The sequence below is a fragment of the Musca autumnalis genome, unplaced genomic scaffold, assembly GCF_047663935.1.
Source record: "Musca autumnalis isolate F117 unplaced genomic scaffold, ASM4766393v1 scaffold_1, whole genome shotgun sequence".
Taxonomy (NCBI): domain Eukaryota; kingdom Metazoa; phylum Arthropoda; class Insecta; order Diptera; family Muscidae; genus Musca; species Musca autumnalis.
In genome coordinates, this window is record NW_027411644.1 from 35,773,055 (window position 1) to 35,793,246 (window position 20,192).

Consider the following 20,192-nt stretch of genomic DNA (forward strand, 5'->3'; position numbering starts at 1 on the left):
GGAAAAAAGTTCAAAATGTGTTAAATGTGTAAAAACTTTTTAGTTCTGGAACGAAGCTTGTGTATATTGTTTTGACGTTTTAGGAATAGTCGAAAGAAAAAATTTAAATTGACAGGAAGCTTTGGCTAACCTTTCTTATTAAAACATGATGTGGTTTTCATGTGGTTCTACGGACAGTATGTGCCTTGGCCTTACAGCCTGTTTTTGTAAAAAGTTTTTGTCCATTCGTTCGTCGATTTCATGAACGAATACACAATTCGGTCTTCATAGCGATTGACTTTTGTGTTCGTGTGACAAACAAATGAAAGCTTTTCATTTTCGTAATTTTTTGGTTTTCGTAACAAAATCAGACGAACGAATACGTCAGAAATAGACGAATGGAAAAGACCCATCGTTTGGAATGAAAACTGAATTATTAGAGTAGTAAATGACACAAAACCCAAACTGGTGGGGAGTGACATTTTATTTATTTTCACAGAAGCACAGGAGAAGAAGTACTACCAATTCTTCATATTATGGGCATGGTATAAGTAAAGAGGTAGATTTAAATGAAAAAAATCTATAGAACCCTTGTTTTTCTTGAATTCCTAAAACTTCAAAATAAAAGCAACAAGTGAGTTTGTTTACAATGCATTTTTTGAGCATTTTATAAAAAACGATAAAAATGAATGAAGAGTTATGTCTTCTCCACATAATCGAATTGTGAATATGATCAACTGACTGTTTCAATGCAAATCTCACCAATCTCTTTCATATAAATGGTCTAAAAACAATTTTAAAAATCATTGAATTCGATTGTTTTTAAAATTGTTTGGTATATTATTCAAACACCACACACACATAAACAGTTTGTTTATATTGTTTTGAAGTTTTAGGCATACTCGAATGAAAAAATTTAAATTGACATAAAGCTTTGGCTAACCTTTATTACTAAACCATGATTATGGGATATATTTTTAACAAATTTGTTTAAATTTTTGTCTTCTTTTGTTGTTGTTGTTGTAGCAGCATAAAAACCTACGTAGAAGCCGGGCAGCCGCTGGCCGAAACACTATGGTTCCCGGTCAATCCGGTACGAAAGAACCCGCTGCCGTGGGATTCTTTTTTGTTTGTCATCAGTATATCGGGGTTGCCATTTAGCAACACATATTACGCGCCGATGCGGATGCAAAATTCACAAAATAAGCATTTTGGAAACCCTGAAATATAAAAGCTTTTCCGAAATAGACGAAAGCTTTTAGATATATACGAATGGTTCGCACAATTTTACAAGAACCAAATTTTGGACGTGTACGTTTTAGTACGAACGGTTCATGTGACAGGCAAGCATTTTTACAAAAACAGGCTGTTCATATATTTGCACCATCTACAGTTTGCGAAACAAACTAGACTAGTCTTTACTTTACAAGTCTGCGCATTGACAGCACTTTTCATGAAAAACTGTTTATAGACCCCTATCAATTTGCAAAAAATTGTTTTTCTCTGATCGAACACGGACGGAAAAGTGCAAAAAATAAAAATTTTGAAAAAGACAAAGAAAAGCTAACTCGTAGAAATCTTGGTCTGCAATATGATGATAATTGCGAATCTGACAGGAAGAAGGAATCTCACAAGGAGGAAATTTTAGAAAGGGAGCAGCAGCAGAGCACACTGTTCAGAAGAAGAGGGCACACAACGAACGGTTCGGTTACACTGTGTCCTGTGTCGTTAACAAAATAAAAATTAGTTTGTGTGTGATTGCAAAATTGCAAAATCCATGCTGCTGTTGGTCGAATATTTTTAGAAAGTTGTTTTGTGGAGTTTGCCAAGAAAAAAGCGGACCGTGTGCAAGCTTGAGTGTGTGAGAAGAGGAGGAAGGAAAAAACAATGGACACCACCATGACACAGCATAGAAATCGTATGCAGTCGTCAACATCAACAACCAACAGTAGTTCAGCATCTGGAAGTATTAATGTTGCTTCAGCTATACAAGGTGGCGGTATTGGCGGCGGTGGCAGCGGTAGCAACAATTCCCAAGGCACTACGTCAGCAATTGCCTCAGCTACATCACCACCAACACCCATTGAACGCAATACCTCATCATTTGCCAATCTCCTGGATGGTTTTACATCTCGTGTTTCAGGTGATCGTCAGAGTCAGAGTGCTGCCAGCACTCCAAGCTCCAGCAGCTCTTCGGCAGCAGTTGCACTTGGAAGTGGTGGTGCCGCCATTTCAACTGCAAGTTTAGTTAGTGGAGCTTTGGGTGGAGCCAGTTCAATTGCAAGTTTAACAAGTATCGGTTCTACGGCCAATGCGTTCTATTCTTCCATTGGTTTAGCTTTCAATTCTTTGACATCACCTATTACAGCAGCGGCAGCAGCCGCTTCCGCCACAACGGCAGAAGTCGTGGTTGCAGCTGCTTCGGCCATTTCGAATCATCTCAGTTCACCGACTAGCACCACTCCACCGCATGGCGAACTTGATGACGAAGATGAAGATTGTGACGAGGACGACGACGAGGAAGACGATGGTGAAGATAGTCACATCCCTGCGCCCACACCCAAAAAAAGTTGGTCTGAAATTAAGGCAACTGTTAATGAGATACGTAAACAAATGTCAAATCTGTCCAGCATGGTACCCTCGAGCATACAATTCCGCACACTATCCGATGGTAGGGTGCGTTGCTATTTCTTGAGCACCCCACCAAATGCCTGGGAGACAACACTCTTGTACACAGACATTAATTTATCCAATACCACAACGACAAATAATGCAGATGACTTAGCTTCACCAGATAGTCCAAATGATAGTGGCAGCATACGAATGGGATCGCCGCCGCCCTCGTCACATGCATCATCGCCAACAATGCAATCAGGATTTCTGGGAAGTTATGGTAATTTCGGCAAAAGGTGGGTTAAAGATGTGGCTCTATTCTAAAGATGACTCATTACGGGTTGTAAATTCTATGTTGTAGACTCCAGTGGAATGTAGTACTGCAACAGCCATTGTCTAGCGTAGCCACGGCAGGTGGTAGCGGCATGAATGTTTGGTCAAGGGAATTTCAGTTAATGCAGGAACGTAAACGTCTTTCAACCTGGGGCATAACGTCGTATGAATTGCACAAGCCAAGTGGCAAAATAGTATTTCCATGTTTCAATGATTTGTATCAATGTCTGGACACAGGTTATAATGTAAGTATAGTAATTGTTACCGAAGTAACATTTTGATTTGGTTAACTGTCAAATTGAATTTACAGAATAGCCCGCTCTTCCCCATACAATTGCGCACATGTCCCCAATGGGCTGCTTTGGATCCACAAATATGTCCACAAAATTCCGATTTAATAGCCTATATAAGCGGTTGCGACATTTGGGTAACTCATACACTCAGTGGCCATGAGGAACGTCTAACGTTTGCCCATGATGGACGACGCTCTTTTGCGGATGATCCCCTCAGTGCTGGTCTGCCATCTTATGTTATGCAAGAAGAGTTTAGCCGTTATCAGGGTTATTGGTGGCAACCACATTCTGATGGTAACTTCTGACAAAAAGGAATTTAAGAGAATTTGTTAATTTACTATTTTCTTTTTAGATGGCATATATCGCATTGTTTATGAAGAGGTAGATGAATCCGATGTTTGTTTATATACCTTCCCTTCGGCTCATGCGGCTCCGGGCGAAATGGAAGAATATAGATTTCCTCGAACTGGCACAGCCAATGCGAAATCTAAATTAAAAATGGTTCAATTCATTTTAAATGAATCCTTGCAAATAAGTGATGTCTGCATCAAAGACTTGCCATATTCATTGTCAGGTGTACTGCCGTGGCTAGAGTATATTGTAAGAGTTGGTTGGACACCAGATTCTAAATAGTGAGTTTGAAAAAATCCTCATAGTAATTGTTTTAAAATATTATTTGTTTTTTTTTTTCAGTGTATGGATGGCTGGAATGGACCGCAAACAGCAACGTTTGGACTTAATACTTATACCAGTAGATAATTTCTGTGAAACATATAGTAGTTCCACATCATCACCATCGGGCTCAACCGATCACAGCTGGAAAAGTCCTTTTTGTAGGACGATATCTCCTCTGCAGGCAAGTTGCTAATAAACCAAAAATGCTTTACCCCCAAAACTACCAGGTTTCGTTTTTATCAACTTCAATTTTTTTCCACCGCAGGTCATATATACTCAATCATCGGAATCATGGATCAATGTCCATGATTTGTTATATTTCCTTGAAATTACCGACACCACAGTAACCTTCCTTTGGGCCTCCGAAGAGACGGGGTTTCGCCATTTATATTTAATAACATCGAGCCTTTGTCCCAAACCCTTAAATGGTTGTAATGAGAATGTTGCAGCTACAAGTTCTCCAGGCAGTGCTTTCGATAATAGTCAACGCTTAAAGTTCCATGGTGCAAATACAGAAAATCAAGCAGATATTATGGATGGTGCAACACTACATCCAAGGATTATTAATAAAGTAAGACAACAAAATATTTAATTGTTATTTTAATTTATTTAAATTATTTATACAGGTTGCTTTAACTTCCGGTGAATGGGAAGTGCTTGGTCGTAATTTATGGGTTGATAAAGAGCAACAGCTTGTGTACTTCTTAGGTTTAAGAGAAACTCCTCTGGAAAAACATCTTTATGTCGTTAGTTTACAAAGACCCGAACACATTAGGCAGTTAACAGAATCTGGTTATTCATATGTGGTGGAATTTGATGATGTATGTATAATGGAAAGGTGGAAAATTTATAAAACTCATGACAACTTACCATTTTTTTACAGTCTTGTCAATTAATGTTACAAATCTATTGCAATATTCAACGTTTACCATCATGCAAAGTTATGCGTTTAGTTCAAACGTGTCAAAATGGTGGTGTAAATGGTATTCAACTATCATTGATGGGCTATTTACATGAAGGTGGTAAACCAGAACCCCAGTATTGTCCACAAATCTATTCGCCACAACTGCCTTCGGGAGAGATTGTATACGCCATGGTGTTCAAACCCCATAATTTTCAATTGGGTGTTAAGTATCCAACTGTATTGAATGTTTATGGTGGTCCAGAAGTGCAAACAGTTAATAATACATTTAAGGTGAGTAAATTTTAAATTACGTTCAAATTTATTTAAAATTACGTTGTGATTTGTTATCTTTCCTCGAAAGAATTAAGCGATGGGTAAACAAAGTGTGTCTTATCTCCACAGGTTTGGGATTGTAAATGACGCATTCTGAAATCTTAATTATGTTATTGCTATATAGTAACAAATTGGGTTCAATGCTCGCATATTTTATTTATGATCCGCTTTGACGATTTGGGTTACACGCTTTAAGTGGTTCAATGGGAATTGATGTCTTCAGTCATTTTTTGAAATGACTTCAAAGGACAATGCATTTCAAAAATTGCAGAAATTTACACACATTATTTTGGGAATGAAACTTTTTTCGGAACAAATTAAATACTCTACCAGCTGACGGAAAAAATCTGAAAATTTTTTTTAAATTGTAAGGTTTTTCTAAGTGGCCGGCCGGGGATTTAAGACTTTCTGTGGTAAACATTTCAGATATTTCCGCCAGCTGGTAGAGTATTCAATTTATGCCCTTTTTTCTAAATCAATCCTAAATATATTCCCAGAAAGGTCAAGGGAGACTTCTCTCATATTAATGAGTGTACCCCGATTCATATTAGCTCAATGCTCAATGGGTGGGTATACTTTTTTATCGGCGAGTCGGAACCAAACATTGTACATCGTGAGTATAATTTTGAAATTTTTACGATTATAGTTTTTGTTGTCTTGATTACAATAAAATAAGAAATTTTGTAGGTAAGTCCATACTTTCTACCATTCAAAATTTTACACTTCGTAATATTTCTTTGAAACTCACGTTAAGTTCCACTCCCACAAAAGTGTAAAAATATTTGATTCGACGTTTGTTGAAGGTATTTTTATGGTCCTAATTACTTCCTGCGATAATGGCCAAAAAGCTCTAAAAACAAAAAATGTTCGATTAAGTGCAGTTAAGGGCCTGTTTGAGGATCGTCTTAAAATTTTTACCGAAGGTAGTACTTATGGTCTTGATTACAATAAACCTAAGGGAGAAAAACTTAAAAAATCCATTAGGGCTACTGAATAAAATGACAGCTGATTACGATGATTCTGGATTTGAGTAACCGATTTGGTCCATTATTTTACACATCGTATTGTTTCTCCCTTACAAAAGCTCAAAAAGGTTCGCTTAAGCACTTCAGGACGTTCTCAAGAAACGTTTTGAAATTTTGACCGAAGTTAGTTCTTGTTGTTTTGATTACACGATAATGACCCAACAACTCTTAAAAGACCTGTTGGCTCTGAAAGACCTGTCGGCTCCAATTTATTTATTTATTTATACGTTGCGATAAAAGCCTATTGGCCAATTGGCATCGCAACACAGCAAGAAACTACAACATTATTTCATATTACAATTACTAATTTGGTAATCCAATTTGGCCGAAACTTCCCAAATCGTAATGGGGGTTATCATGAACGGCAATTCCCTGTGAATTTTTTCACTTTCTCCCTTATGTTGCAACGGCGGAAAAACAATAATCACGGGGAAATTTCATTCATGATAACCCCCAATATGCACATTAAGTTCTAAGAAGGCCTATATCGGACAAATCCTTCGGTTACTCCACTCACAAAAGTTCAACAATTTTAAGTGTAGTTTATGGCCTGTTCGAGCATAGCTTTGAAGGTAGTCTTTGCGATTCTTATTACAATGATACATTTTTTCGGGGGCATGTCCATGTTTCCTGTGACACAACAACCAGAAAGTTCTAAAATCCTACGATGACCAACTAAATGGCAGGTGGTCAAGATAACTATCGAAAAGAGTGACTAAATTGGTACAATATTTCCACACCGTAATATTGTTTTCAATATTAAGTTAAGTTCATAGATGAACTGTACAAATTTCTTCGAATATCTCCATCACAAAAGTTTTCGCTTTAGTGCAGTTTGAGGACTGTTTGAGGATAGTTTCGAAATTTTTACTGAATGTAGTCGTAATGGCCCTGCTTAGAATAATATATTGTTTTTCGTGGGCAACTCCATACTTCCTGATAAAAAGGACCGAAAGCTCTAAAAAACAGGTTGCAAACTAAAAATGGTAGCGGATACGTCAACTATCGATAGAAGTGACTTTCAAGCTTATATCTAGTTCCAAGATGGGCATGACCGCATATACCATTAGGTAACTCCTCCACAAAAGTGGACAAAAGAGTTAGCTCAAATCCAGTTTAAGGCCACTTCTCGGATCTGTTGTCCTAGCGGCAAGTCCTTGCGATAATAGTTACAACAGCATGATTTTTTCCCTGCGGTAGCCAATACTTCCTGAGATATGGATTCGAAATGTCACAACATAAATATTTGTCATATTTCTGGAAACTTCCTCACGAATATGCGGCTAAGTCCACCTTTTGTTCTGCAGACATTCTTCTCCTTGATAATCGCCCGAAAGCTCCTAAAACTCCGCCTAAGTGGTGTTCCTGTAACACATGACGGCTTATGGATTTTGTTCATATAGACCATGTTCACGCTTGGCACGGCGGTGAGATGTTTTTCGGGCTTGTTTGACCTTATACATTTGCAATAATTGCGTTTTCTACAATACATTCTTATTTTAGTCGTTCTCTTCTTGGTCACCTATATTATAGACTGTGTTGATTGGATCTTTCTGTGGAAAAGTAAGGCCATCTGTTTGTGACATCTTTCAACTTACGAATGAAAACCTACGCTTGAAACATCCAATCCTCTTCGGTCACCAACGAAAATGTAATTTCTTTACAGTCATTGGCTGAGAGTAAATGAATGTCAGCATAACCGATGTTAACTTGTTGCGTAAGATATTCAATAATTTATGTTCAATATTTATATTTTCCCAGGGAAAACATCAACTGCGCATGCATATGCTTGCCGCTCAGGGCTACTGTGTCATTTGTATAGATTCACGAGGTTCCAGACATCGTGGTACGAAGTTTGAAAGCCATATACGTTGTCGTATGGGCCAAGTGGAGTTAGCTGATCAGGTGCATGCTTTAAGAATATTGGCAGATCAGCTGGGCTATATCGATATGAATCGCATTGGCATACACGGTTGGTCATATGGTAAGTAATAAAAATCCTTTTTTTATGAGTTTGAAAAAAAATTTAACTTTTTCTCTCTTATTTACAGGTGGTTATTTAAGTCTTATGGGCTTAGTGCATTATCCGAACATATTTAAAATAGCTATTGCTGGTGCACCAGTCACAAATTGGGAATATTATGATACGGGTTATACAGAGCGTTATATGGATTTGCCACAAAATAATAAATCGGGTTACACGGCTGGTTCGGTGCTCAACTATATACCATTATTTCCTGATGAGTAAGTGTAGCTAGATTCAAATTTCAATGGGAATACATTGTAGTTACGATAAATCTTTCCAAAATTTAATTGCAGTATGCATCTAATTTGAATTGTTTAAAGTTAATTTCTCCAAATTTTGTACGATTAAATTTTTATTCGATTTCTCTTTGATTTCTTTCAGAGATAATCGTTTACTGCTCATTCACGGCCTCATCGATGAAAATGTACATTTTTTCCATACATCTCAGCTTATCAATGCCCTGAATAAAGCAAACAAACCCTATACTCTGCACATATTTCCCGATGAACGTCATTCGTTACGTAATCTGGAATCCAATAAGAATTACGAGACTAAATTATTATCATTTTTGCAGAACCTATAAGTAGGAGGCGCCAGGAAAATTACGAAAAAGAACGAAAACCAAGCAAAGACCAGAAACAAAAAAAGAATCAAACAATTAAGCAAATGCAAAACAACAATAACAACAACAAACACATTCGAAGACATTTTGTTGAAGACGGCAATTCTACACACATCAACATATAATACCTACGTCTATATATAAATATAAATAATTATAAATACATTTATGTACTTGAGATTTTTGGCGTTAAATATTGTACATTCACATTGATTTGTTGTACTTGTTTCAAGAAAAAAGAAATTCCTCTTCCCCAAACTAGTCCTCCTTAAAAAAACGCAAAGCAAACAAAAATCAGTTGCTCCTTCTTTCACTCGCCCCTCCCCCTCCCACCTTTTTATTTGTACTTCTTATTTTAATTTTTTACTTTATTCTCCTAACCTTAACTTTAAAAAAATATATTGCTTCTTTTTTAGTGGCTGTTAAACGTTTAAAATGCAATGTGCAAAGATATTCTTTATTATTTTTTTAAACAACTGATTATAAATACTATTCCAGGAATGTCATCAATATTTTATTAAGAGATAAGCAAAGAAACAAAAATAAAAAAACACACACGTGTACCCACTTTACAAAATTGGGAAATGTGTATTAAATATATATTTATCTAATAACAATAATGAAGACAACCTGTTATTTAATTGTGCTCGTTCAAAATTTATTTCAATATATTTTTGTAATTTAAAACAACAAATAAACATAAATTATGAATGTTTTTTTTATAAACAAACATATATAAATGAAAAATTGAGCAATCCTAAACAAAAAAAAAAAAAAAAAAAAAAAAAAAAAAAAAAACATCCGTGTTTTTTTTTTGAGAGGAAGTAAAATTTGGAATTACATATTTTTTGAGGTTTTTATACATTTGGTGCTGGCAACATGGGCCAAGAGATTACCAGCAGAGCTGTTGAAGATCTGATCTATGTACAAAAAAGATCAATAATAAAAATAATAGTAACTGATTCATATCAATACGGTTTTGGAGCACACGATAAAATGTTGAAGGAAATTGTGCATCTTGAAAAGCTTAAACGATGCCGGCGGGCAGGATAGTATCATATGGGGAGTTCTAGTTGTATAAAAAATATTAACCACGCCCGACAGACAACCCCGAGATATAGGGCAAATTCAAATCATTCCGAGGCTTGATCAAATTAATATGGATACTGATCTCCATATTAATAACCCTTATGCTATGTTGGGGCATCATATTCCATTGGAGGAAAGAGAGAAGAATTATAATCAAGTAAGAGAGAGGATATTTTGTCCAGGTGAGCAGGAGAGTCGAAAAACAAAACGCATTCTAAAAATACGGCAAAGAAAGAACAAAGGAAGATAAAACGATTTTCGGTGGAGGCAATTGTTAGAGCAGATATGAACGATCCGGACCCCCGTCTATATGCCCAAATTCTGCTGAAAGGAAAGAGTCTAAAGGGGTTGCTAGACAGTGGAGCTTCCGTGAGTCTTCTAGGTAAGGTAAAAGGAGTTTGTGGGGTTCACGTAAATAGTAGAAATGGATTCGTGGACCAAGGATGGGAGGGCTGTGTGAGGGTCTGACCACCAAGGGCCCAAGTTCCACATAATCAGGGCAATCATGAATAAAAATTCCGTGCGGAATTTGTTCCCTTTCCCCAATTTCACAATTTTTTATTTCCGTATTTAGGTCCAAAAAGAGAATATTTTTGTTGATTAGGCAAGAATATTCCATAATTAGGAGATTCTAGCAGTTTTCCACGTTTTAAAATAATGATTTTTCAAGAATTTCACCTTTTTAAATTATTTTCCGTGCGGAAAAAATCCGAGGGAAATATTCATGATTGCCCTGAATGTTCTCCGTGTTTTGTTTTGTGTAGTGTCTTTGTGTATCAAATAATGAAAGTTCTTGTTAGACCCAGAATTAGGTTGGCGGGTTGAGGACCTCCTGAGACCGATAGCTAGTCGGATGGCCGACTTAAACCTAGCGTGGTCATAACAAACAAGTGAAAAAAAATTAGCCGGGATTATTGACAGCCAAATACTCTCAGCCTAACAAAAACAAAAAATTTTAAAAAGAGATGACCAACATTTTCGTATTCTGAATAAAATTTTGTGGGAGTTTTTTCCCCCATTTCCCATCTCCCCTCATTCTGAACGAAGAATTGGAAATTTGTTCCCATGGGAAAAAAGTATGCATTCTCTGTATTGAATTGTGGGAGGTTTTTGGTGTCTTTTTGTGGGAAAAAAAGTTTCAAGAAATTTCATATTTTTATGAAATTTCATATTTTGAGACATCTACAAGACAAAAGTATTGCAAATATTTATAAACGACATGTGTTTGCTTAATAAAATCATACAAAATGTACTGTAAAAATGTCAATAGTAGACTTCGGATTTTGCATATTCTTATTAGATGGAAATGGACGGATGCCTTGGTTTAAAAAGAGCATGGCTGACTTCCGTATCGTCCGTCGCTTTACAAATGTCTGCAAATGTGCGGGTTATTATGTTTTTTTTTAACGGCAGGAACAGAGGAATAATTTATGAGTGTGCAACTGAAATATTTTGACGAAGTTTAAACAATACAAAGCTAATGACGATACGGAAGTCAGCCCATTTGTTTTTTTATTATTTATTAATTTAAGGCATATGGTAACCCATTGCCTCTCAACACCCTCTCTCACCTACAAAGTGACAATTTCCGCAAGGAAAATTGCCTAATGTAAATATGCACAAAAGGAACAAAACAAAAACATATTCGATCGGAATTGGTTTCTGTGGCATGCGTGATAATCCGAGTTTGTAAGAAATAATACCATGTATAAGAAAAATAAGAAAAAAGAAATTGCGCCATCGTAATAGGGTCCGCAAGAAGAACTCGTTGCAAAAAATTTCAAAAGGATGCGCGACGAGCCGTTAATCTTTACTTTTTCCAAATTTTGTGCGGGAGGGCCGGCAAGAACTTTTTGGAAAATTTTAAAAACATTTAAACTTCTAAATTTTGTGTGGGAGGTACCTGAAGGACGGGACATATGTAGTCCATATTCCAACCTGCTACATGACTGGATGAAATAATAATATAATATATAATTGTTCCACAAACATCCCATCTCTGAAATAATACGTCAAAATTTGAACCAATCAGACCCTCCCAGCGAGAGTTATCTTGCAGATTTGTCATTTTAGTTGGTGAGGTCAAGGCTTTTTGGAGCTTTTAGGCCATTATCACAGGAAGTATGGACTTGCCCCCAAAAAATTTTTACCATCGTAGAGGGGGCTGAAAGGACAGTACGCCAAAATAAATTTCAAAACGATCCGCGAACAGATCTTAAACATCACTATTTCCGAATTTTGTGTGGGAGGTACCGGAAGGAACGCTCGATATAGTCCATATTTGTACCCGATCTATGCCTGAAAATAAGATGACCATATGCAACGTTATGAGCAATTCGGTTACTCCCTTCGAGAGTTATCGTGCACACCATTTTAGCGAACATTTGTTAACTTTTGTGGTGAAGGTAGCGAAAGGAGGGCACCGATATGACCATCTTCGAACTTAAGCTAAGTTTAGACAAAATATTACAAATGTCAAATTTTGGATCGGATCGGTCGCTTCGTTCGAGAGTTATCGTGAGCACCAGCCAGACAGACGGACAGTCATGGCTAAATCGAGTACATAATCAAGGCAATCATGAATATTTCCCACGGAATTATTCCGCACTGTGACATAGGGAATGAAAGATACCAAGGAACGGTCCTGACCGGCTGTAACATGGCAAAGTCCAGGATTTATCTTGGTCCCTCTTTCATCTCAAGTGGACACTGACCTCCCCATGGTGTCACCTGGGGTAGCTGTCTTTAACACCCGTTAAAGGTAGTGAGCTAAAATGTGCCGCGCGTTCACCCATAAGAACGTTAAAAGCTTGGGTTTGGGCGCAGGGTTAGTAACCCTCCCCTAGAAACAGCAGCCTACTATGAAAAAACAAAAGAAAAGAAAAACAAATCCCTCAAAAGTTGACGACCCCCGCAAACGTTTTTAGGACCATGATCTGCGAATCTGCACCTGGAATGTTCGCACTCTTTATAGAGAAGGTGCAGTTTACGCATTGGCAGATGTACTTGAAAAGTACAAGGCCGACATTACTGCCATACACGAAATACGATGAAACGGGAAAGGCGTCACAACAACACCTAAAGGTGACGCGGTGACGCACTGTATTATAGCTGCCATGGCATAAAGCATGAGTGTGGTTGCGGATTTGTAGTTGGTCGGAGGTTAAAACACCTGGTTTCCAGCTACACACCATTGAATGAAAGACTTGCTACAATTCGAATAAAAGCAAAATTCTTCAACATCAGCTTTATTTGCGCTCATGCTCCCACTGAAGACAAGAACGAACTGACCAAAGATATATTTTATGAGCGCTTAGAAGAAACATATGACCGTTGTCCTGCCCATGACATTAAAATTATTCTAGGCAATTTTAATGCCAAAATTGGAAAGGAGAATATCTTTGGCCCAACAGTCGGAAAGTTCAGTGAAACATCTGACAATGGTATGAGGCTGATAGACTTCGCAGCGGCAAAAAACATGGTAGTTAGCAGCACCAGATTTCAACATCTCAACATCCATAAGGTCACCTGGCTGTCTCCAGATCAGAAAACAAGAAATCAAATTGATCACGTTGTGATAGATGAAAGACATTCATCGAACGTGTTGGATGTGCGTTCGTTCCGAGGAGCAAACATAGACTCGGACCACTACCTTGTTGCAGCAAAGGTACGCACCCGGTTAAACGTAGCAAACAAAGTACGAACAGACACAACACGAATGTTAGACATCGGTAAGCTGCAATCACAACAGATAGCCACATCATATTCCACTCAACTAGCCCAATTGCTTAATCAAAGCACTCCTCATCCCGATAACATATCAGCGCAATGGGAAAGTATTGCCCACTCCATGCAAACAGCCGCAAAATCCATACTTGGATACCAGAGACCTCCACCAAAGAATCCATGGTATGACCAGGAGTGTCGTGCTGTTACTGAAGAGAAAAATGCGGCATATAGGACTACTTTACAATCCGTAGCAACACGTACCGGACGGGAGACAAGGAGAGAGCAGAAACGTCTTTTCCGCAGGAAAAAGAGGGAGATGGAAAAGCAGGAGTGTGAACAAATCGAGATGTACAGGAACCAGAATGAAGTCCGAAAATTCTACCAAAGAGTCAAGCATCAAACTGATGGCTTTGGTACAGGCTCATCCTCCTGTTGAGACCAGCAAGGTAATTTGGCAACTGATATAGATAGTGTGCTCAGGATATGGAAAGAACATTTTTCAAACCTGTTGGTATCCAATAGCAGCGAAGAATACGAAGATACCACAGATCCAATCCCAGAAGATGGTATTGAATGTAAACCGCCCAGCCAAAATGAGGTAAAGACAGCAATAAATCGGCTGAAGAATAATAAGGCAGCAGGACCCGATGGCTTACCAGCCAAGCTGTTCAAAACCGGAGGCGACACGCTGATTAGGTTATTCATCAGCTAGTTAGCACCATCTGGCAGGAAGAACGAGTACCCGACGATTAGAACCTAAATATCCTGTGCCCCGTCCACAAGAAAGGAGATAAGACTGTATGCTCTAACTATAGTGGCATAAGTCTACTCCCTATTGCCTACAAGATCGTGTCAGGAATATTGTGCAAACGGCTAAAGCGTACGGTCAACGAGATAATTGGACCATACCTGGCAAGTCCACCATTGACCAGCTATTTACCCTGCGGCAAATCCTGGAGAAGACCCAAGAGATGCAGATCGACACCTACCACCTTTTTGTCACTTATAAAGCAGCCTTCGACAGACCGCTGCGTTCAAAGGTATTCCAAGCCATGTCTGAATTTGGTATCCCCGCAAAGCTCATCCGGCTTTGTAAAATGACTTTAACTGACAGGAGATACTCAGTTAAAATAGGAAAGAATCTCTCCGAAGAGTTTTGTACCAAAAGAGGTTTCAGACAAGGAGACAACTTTTCGTGTGATCTCTTCAACATCCTGCTGGAAAAGGTTATACGAGAGGCAAACGCCGAAAGAAGTGGCACAATCTACACCAATAGCCACATGTTACTTGCTTATGCTGATGATATAGACATCATGGGACGATCAGTAAAAGAAGTAACTGATACCTTTATGAAGGTCGAAGGAGAATCTGCTAAAGTGGGTCTGGCGGTAAACGGTGAGAAGGCAAAGTTAATGGTGTCGACGCGCAATGCGTCCATTGAGCTCTTACCAACTGTGGAAGTTGGTTCCTATTATTTTGAAGTAGTAAAAGACTTCGTCTACCTCGGCACCTCCGTAAACACAACAAACGACATCAGCTGTGAAATAAAGAGAAGAATTGTATTGGCCAACAGATGCTACTTTGGTTTAAGTAAGCAGTTTAAAAACAAAGCCACATCTCGGCAAACAAAAATAACGCTCTACAAAACACTGATACTACCCGTGATGATGTATGTATAGAGAGAATTGGAGATCTTTTCTTAGTTCGGCCTATGGAACAAATGTCCTGTAATGGGCAAGCTAAGTAAGTATTATTCCGCACTGAAAATAATTTAAAAGGTGAAATACTTAAAAAAATCAATATTTTAAAAAGTAGAGAATTACTAGAATCACCTAATTTTGGAAAATTCATGCATAATCGACAAAAATATTCCCATTTTGGACATTAATACGGAAATAAAAAATTGTGAAAGTGGGGAAAGGGAACAAATTCCGCACGGAATTTTTATTCATGATTGCCCTGAAAAATTGCAATGGATTTCGTCCAAACATACTAAAACCATTATTTCGATGAGGCACAATTTTGGTCGTATGACAGTAATAGATACCCTTTTTAGCCTAAAGGCTGGGATTATAAAGATCGGTAAGATGGAAAAGTTTACTTACAGGCATGTCACAGATTCCGATCGGAATGGTTTCAATTCCGTAATTTCATTTCAATCGTTATTGTTTTAGCTTCTTCAGATTTCGATTTGGTGAATTCCGAAAATCGTATTATTTGTATAAATATGGCAACATTAGAGGAATCAAAAGAAACGAAACAAAAACATATGATTACAAAACACTGTAGAAGTGGAATTGTGAAAATCTTGTGTTTAAAGAATGCCTTTTTTGTGCGAAAATAAAGTTAATTTCGTTATTGAATTTTCAATTTTTCTATTTCTGTAATTTAGGCGCAAAAAATCAATTTTACATTGAAAAATACCTTCCTTGAGTTTTTTCTTGTTTTCTTTTATCATTGTTTTAATTTATGATTCGTAATGCCGGATTGTCTAGTTTTTACAAATTTACAATGAAACATTATGTGGCAATACTTTGTTAACATATGATTTTGTTGATTGAGAAATAATGGAAATGTGCGAATTTTTTAAACAAAAATGATAAAAAAATATAAATATAAATGTGATTTTTTTAATTAAACAATATTTTTATTATTTTTAAGTGTTTTTGCAGTGTTTTAAAGTGACATATTTCCAAAAAAAAAAATACAATTCCACTTGAGAAACTAAAAGTGGTTTCATTCCGAAAAAAAATTTTCGGTTTCTGAAGAAGCTAAATACGGAATCAATTCCACTTTCGATCGGAATTGGTTTCTGTGACATGCCTGTTAGTTTGGATTATAATCTCCTTATGGTAAAGTCATCTATGAAACTTCCCTTTCTGTGCCTTCTATTTTCTGGTCCTTCTAGGAAATAAAACACATGTTTTTTTTTAAAGATTTTTTCTTTCATTTTCTCTCTTTAATTTAATGCATAAAATAATATTTAATCTTTTCTTTTTTTGAAATAAAAAAAAAGAAACAAATATATTTATATAAATATATGTATGTATATATGTAGATGTATATTTATGTATAGTTATCATTGTATTTATTGTATGTACTAAACACAATTCACTTTATTTTCATTTATTTATATTATTATTATTTTTATGTATAATATATTTAAATATAAAATAACAAAATATATAATTAATTTAATATGTAGAATATTATTATTATTATTTGTTTAATTATTCTTATTAATGCAAAATACAAACTAGAGGGTTTATTATTATTATTAGTTTAATTTTATTTTAATAAATTTACAACTAAAAGTATTATGTTTACCAAAGTATGTGTATACATTGTTACATTGGTTTTTCATATCTATTTTGTTTCAAATATTTAAATATAAATATATATAAAAAAATTCTAAACATAATATTGAATTTTAGTTTTTTTTTTACTTGTTAAAAAAACAACAACCAAACGTCTATTTCGTCGTTTTGTGTTTAATAATTTTTTTTGATATTTTGTTTTTTCTTCGAAATTGGAAAAATTATAACAAAATCGTAAGATAGAATAGTAGAGTATAGGTAAGAAAAACAAAGAAAACACAGTGTGTTTAAATTAGTGAAAAACTCTAAAAACATAAAAAGTAAAAGTTGTTCTATTCTCTAGTTTAAGAATAAGAAGAAGATGAAAAATTCTTTAGTTTTTTTTTAATTTTTTAGGTTAATGTTTTGTGTATTTCCCCCACTTTACTTTAAATGTTTTTTTTTTGGTTATGTATTTGTATGAGTATACACAGGCATATCATTTAGAGGTAACAACATGTGGACTAAGGACCTATGTCCAAAATGTGTGTCTTTATGCTAGGATTAAGGTATTTATTACTGGAAATCTCGCAATTTGTTTTTAGGTTATGTTAAGACTTCTGGGTTGAGGGCAATAAAAGTGTGTTAAAGAGTTAAAACTCTTTTGACTTTGAACATTTTTTCAAATTTTAGTTTAAATGGAGCATAAATATCATTAAGTAAGAGGTAGAACTAACTGTTTGGAGTCCCAAAAAGGGATCGAAGTTTTTTAAGTTAACCTTCAAAATTTTTAAAATATCAACAAAAAACTTGAATTTTAGACCAAGCAAAGCCTATTTTATTATAAATAAACCAATCTCGGAGCATATTAGTCCACATATCACGTTAATCTCTCCATGTGTATGAATGTCTATACTACATCCACATACATAACAATTAATTTCGTTACATATTTTTTTTTTAATAAATTTACATAAAAACAAAGGAACTATATATTTCAGTCTTTTTAGTATAAAAAATATCTATTGTTTGCATAGTAAACATATGTGTGTGTATGTAGTTGTATCTATTGTTGGTGTGTATTCTGTTATGTGTATGTGTGTGTGTATTAAATATTGTGTAGTTGGGTTTTATCTCCAAAATGTATCAGTTTTTGTGATTGGAAAAAAATTTCAAACAATTTGTAGCACATATCTCATATACAGTTTATAGTTAGAAGCATGATTTGTTTTGTCTTAATGAAGAAAGACTTAAGTTATTTGTAAGGAGGTGTTCTGCAAGTTACGTTTCTTTGCTATTCTTCTAAACATGAAAGGGTATCCTTTCCCTCTCCTCTTAAACAGTAGATCATAAAAAATAAGGCTGTTTGGACCTCGAGTTGCACTCAGCGAAAATGTTTGCGTTCGAAAATCTGATTCTTCTACATAGAAAGCAATTAAGAAAAATCAGTCGGCTAAATATCCTGATTTTATGAATAGATGGCTAATTATACCCTAAACCTTTCGGCTAAAGAAGGTATACCAAAATTGTGCCTCATCGAAATCAAGGTTTTAGACCCCAAGTATGTTTGAACGAAATCCATTTCAGACAATTTGGAGTTGATTTGACCATGTCCGTCCGTCTGTCTGGCTGTCTCAAAGTTCCTTCCGGTACCTCCCCCACAAAAGATCAAACATTTTCGCTAAAATGTTATCGTGAATAAAAATTCCATGCGGAATTTTTTCTCTTTTCCCAATTTTTTGTATTTCCATATTAATATCGATTCATAGAAAATATTCCATAATTCGGTGATTCTAGTAGTTTTCAACGTTCCAAAATATTGATTTTAAAAGAATTTTATTTTTTAAAAATATGGGTAACTCTCTAAGGGCATAACCGAATTGCATATGATAATATTACTTTCCAGGCATAGATCAGATTTGAATATGGACATAGACTAATGAAGACATAGACTTCGGATCACTCAATTTTTCCGCAGTCAAGTCACTCAAACCCGAAAACTCAAAAAAGATTTTTGGGGAAAATTGCAATATTTTCTTGGATATTTTTATGTGAGGATATAGTTCCCATCAAAAGCTAACCCTATGTAGTCTTTTGTCAGAACAAAATATTTGTTAAGTTGTATTTTTTGGCATTTTATATTGAGTTTCTTAGTTAGTCGGTGAGAGCATTCCGGCTTCTATGTCTTCATTAGTCTATGATATGGACTAAATCGGTATACTCCTTCGTGTACCTCCCACACAAAATTTGTACTGTTGAAAATCTACTCTCGGATCGTTTTGATTTTTTTGCAACATTACGACGTCGCATTTTTTTCGCGGGCAAGCCCTTACTTCTTGGTAGAAGTGACAGTCAGGTGTAATTGTACCTTTTTTGTAATAAATAAGGCTTTTAATGTTTAATAAGGCCTACTCAACATATTTAAATCTTCGAAATTTGCTACCATAAAATACTTTTTTTCAACCTAAACGTTTTATTTTTTTACATATTGCTTCAAATCTATTCTATTTTAGAGGATTTCAAAATGTATTTTTCCAAGTACGTTTTAAGAACTACCCTATTATTGAATTGAACCATTAAGGCCTGCGTACATAAGCCGCTCGGCTTTCTTACTTAATTCATTTCTGGTAAAGCAATAAAGAAATGTCAGAACCACATTTCAATTAGGTCGAACTTGGTCTTTGGTCTTTTACCAGAAATGAATTAAGCAAGAAAGCCGAGCGGCTTATGTACGCAGGCCTTTAAGGCCTCGGTACATAAGAAGTTTCAGCGGATGGCTTTCTTGCTCCGCTTCATTTCGGACATAATAAAAATAAAAGAGAAAAGAAGGCCGAGCGAATTCCGAACCAGGTTGCCCTTTTTCTCTTTATTCTTTTATTTTTATTATGTCAGAAATGAAGCAGAGCAAGAAAGCCGGCCGGAGAGGCCTTTAAGGGGTGAGTACATAAGCTGCCTTGCCTGCTTACCTTGCTTGCTTCTGATAAAAGAATAAAAAAGAAAAGGGCAACCCAGTTCGAAATTTGATCGGCCTTCTTTTTTCTTTTATTTTTATTATGTCAAAAATGAAGCAGGAAAGCAAGTCAACCAGGCAAGGCAGCTAACCTTGCTTACTTCTGATAAAAGAATAAAAAAGAAAAGGGCAACCCAGTTCGAAATTTCCTCGGCCTTCTTTATTCTTTTATCTTTATTATGTCAAAAATGAAGCAGGAAAGCAAGGCAATCAGGCAGAGCAGCTTAGGACCTGGGCAGAATGAATAGATGATTTCCAAATTGCG

The 20,192-nt window shown here is 36.0% G+C and overlaps 1 protein-coding gene across 1 annotated transcript; it reads left to right on the forward strand.

Moving 5' to 3' along the window:
* Window positions 1-1,299: 1,299 nt before the first annotated feature.
* LOC141397297 (dipeptidyl peptidase 9) lies at window positions 1,300-9,507 on the forward strand. Its single transcript, XM_073973411.1, has 11 exons — window positions 1,300-2,888; window positions 2,954-3,170; window positions 3,236-3,512; window positions 3,571-3,850; window positions 3,912-4,074; window positions 4,159-4,464; window positions 4,520-4,714; window positions 4,777-5,088; window positions 7,917-8,139; window positions 8,207-8,399; window positions 8,563-9,507. The coding sequence occupies exons 1-11, from the start codon at window positions 1,867-1,869 to the stop codon at window positions 8,762-8,764; spliced, it is 3,390 nt and encodes a 1,129-aa protein (XP_073829512.1). The 5' UTR covers window positions 1,300-1,866; the 3' UTR covers window positions 8,765-9,507.
* The last annotated feature ends 10,685 nt before the right edge of the window (window positions 9,508-20,192 follow it).

Excerpts from the sequence above, each read along its gene's own strand:
- LOC141397297 (XM_073973411.1), top strand. The coding sequence starts at position 1,867 with ATGGACACCACCATGACACAGCATAGAAATCGTATGCAGTCGTCAACA. Across the intron at positions 3,171-3,235 it reads GTCTGGACACAGGTTATAAT|AATAGCCCGCTCTTCCCCAT; the intron begins GTAAGTATAGTA and ends TTGAATTTACAG. Across the intron at positions 3,851-3,911 it reads TGGACACCAGATTCTAAATA|TGTATGGATGGCTGGAATGG; the intron begins GTGAGTTTGAAA and ends TTTTTTTTTCAG.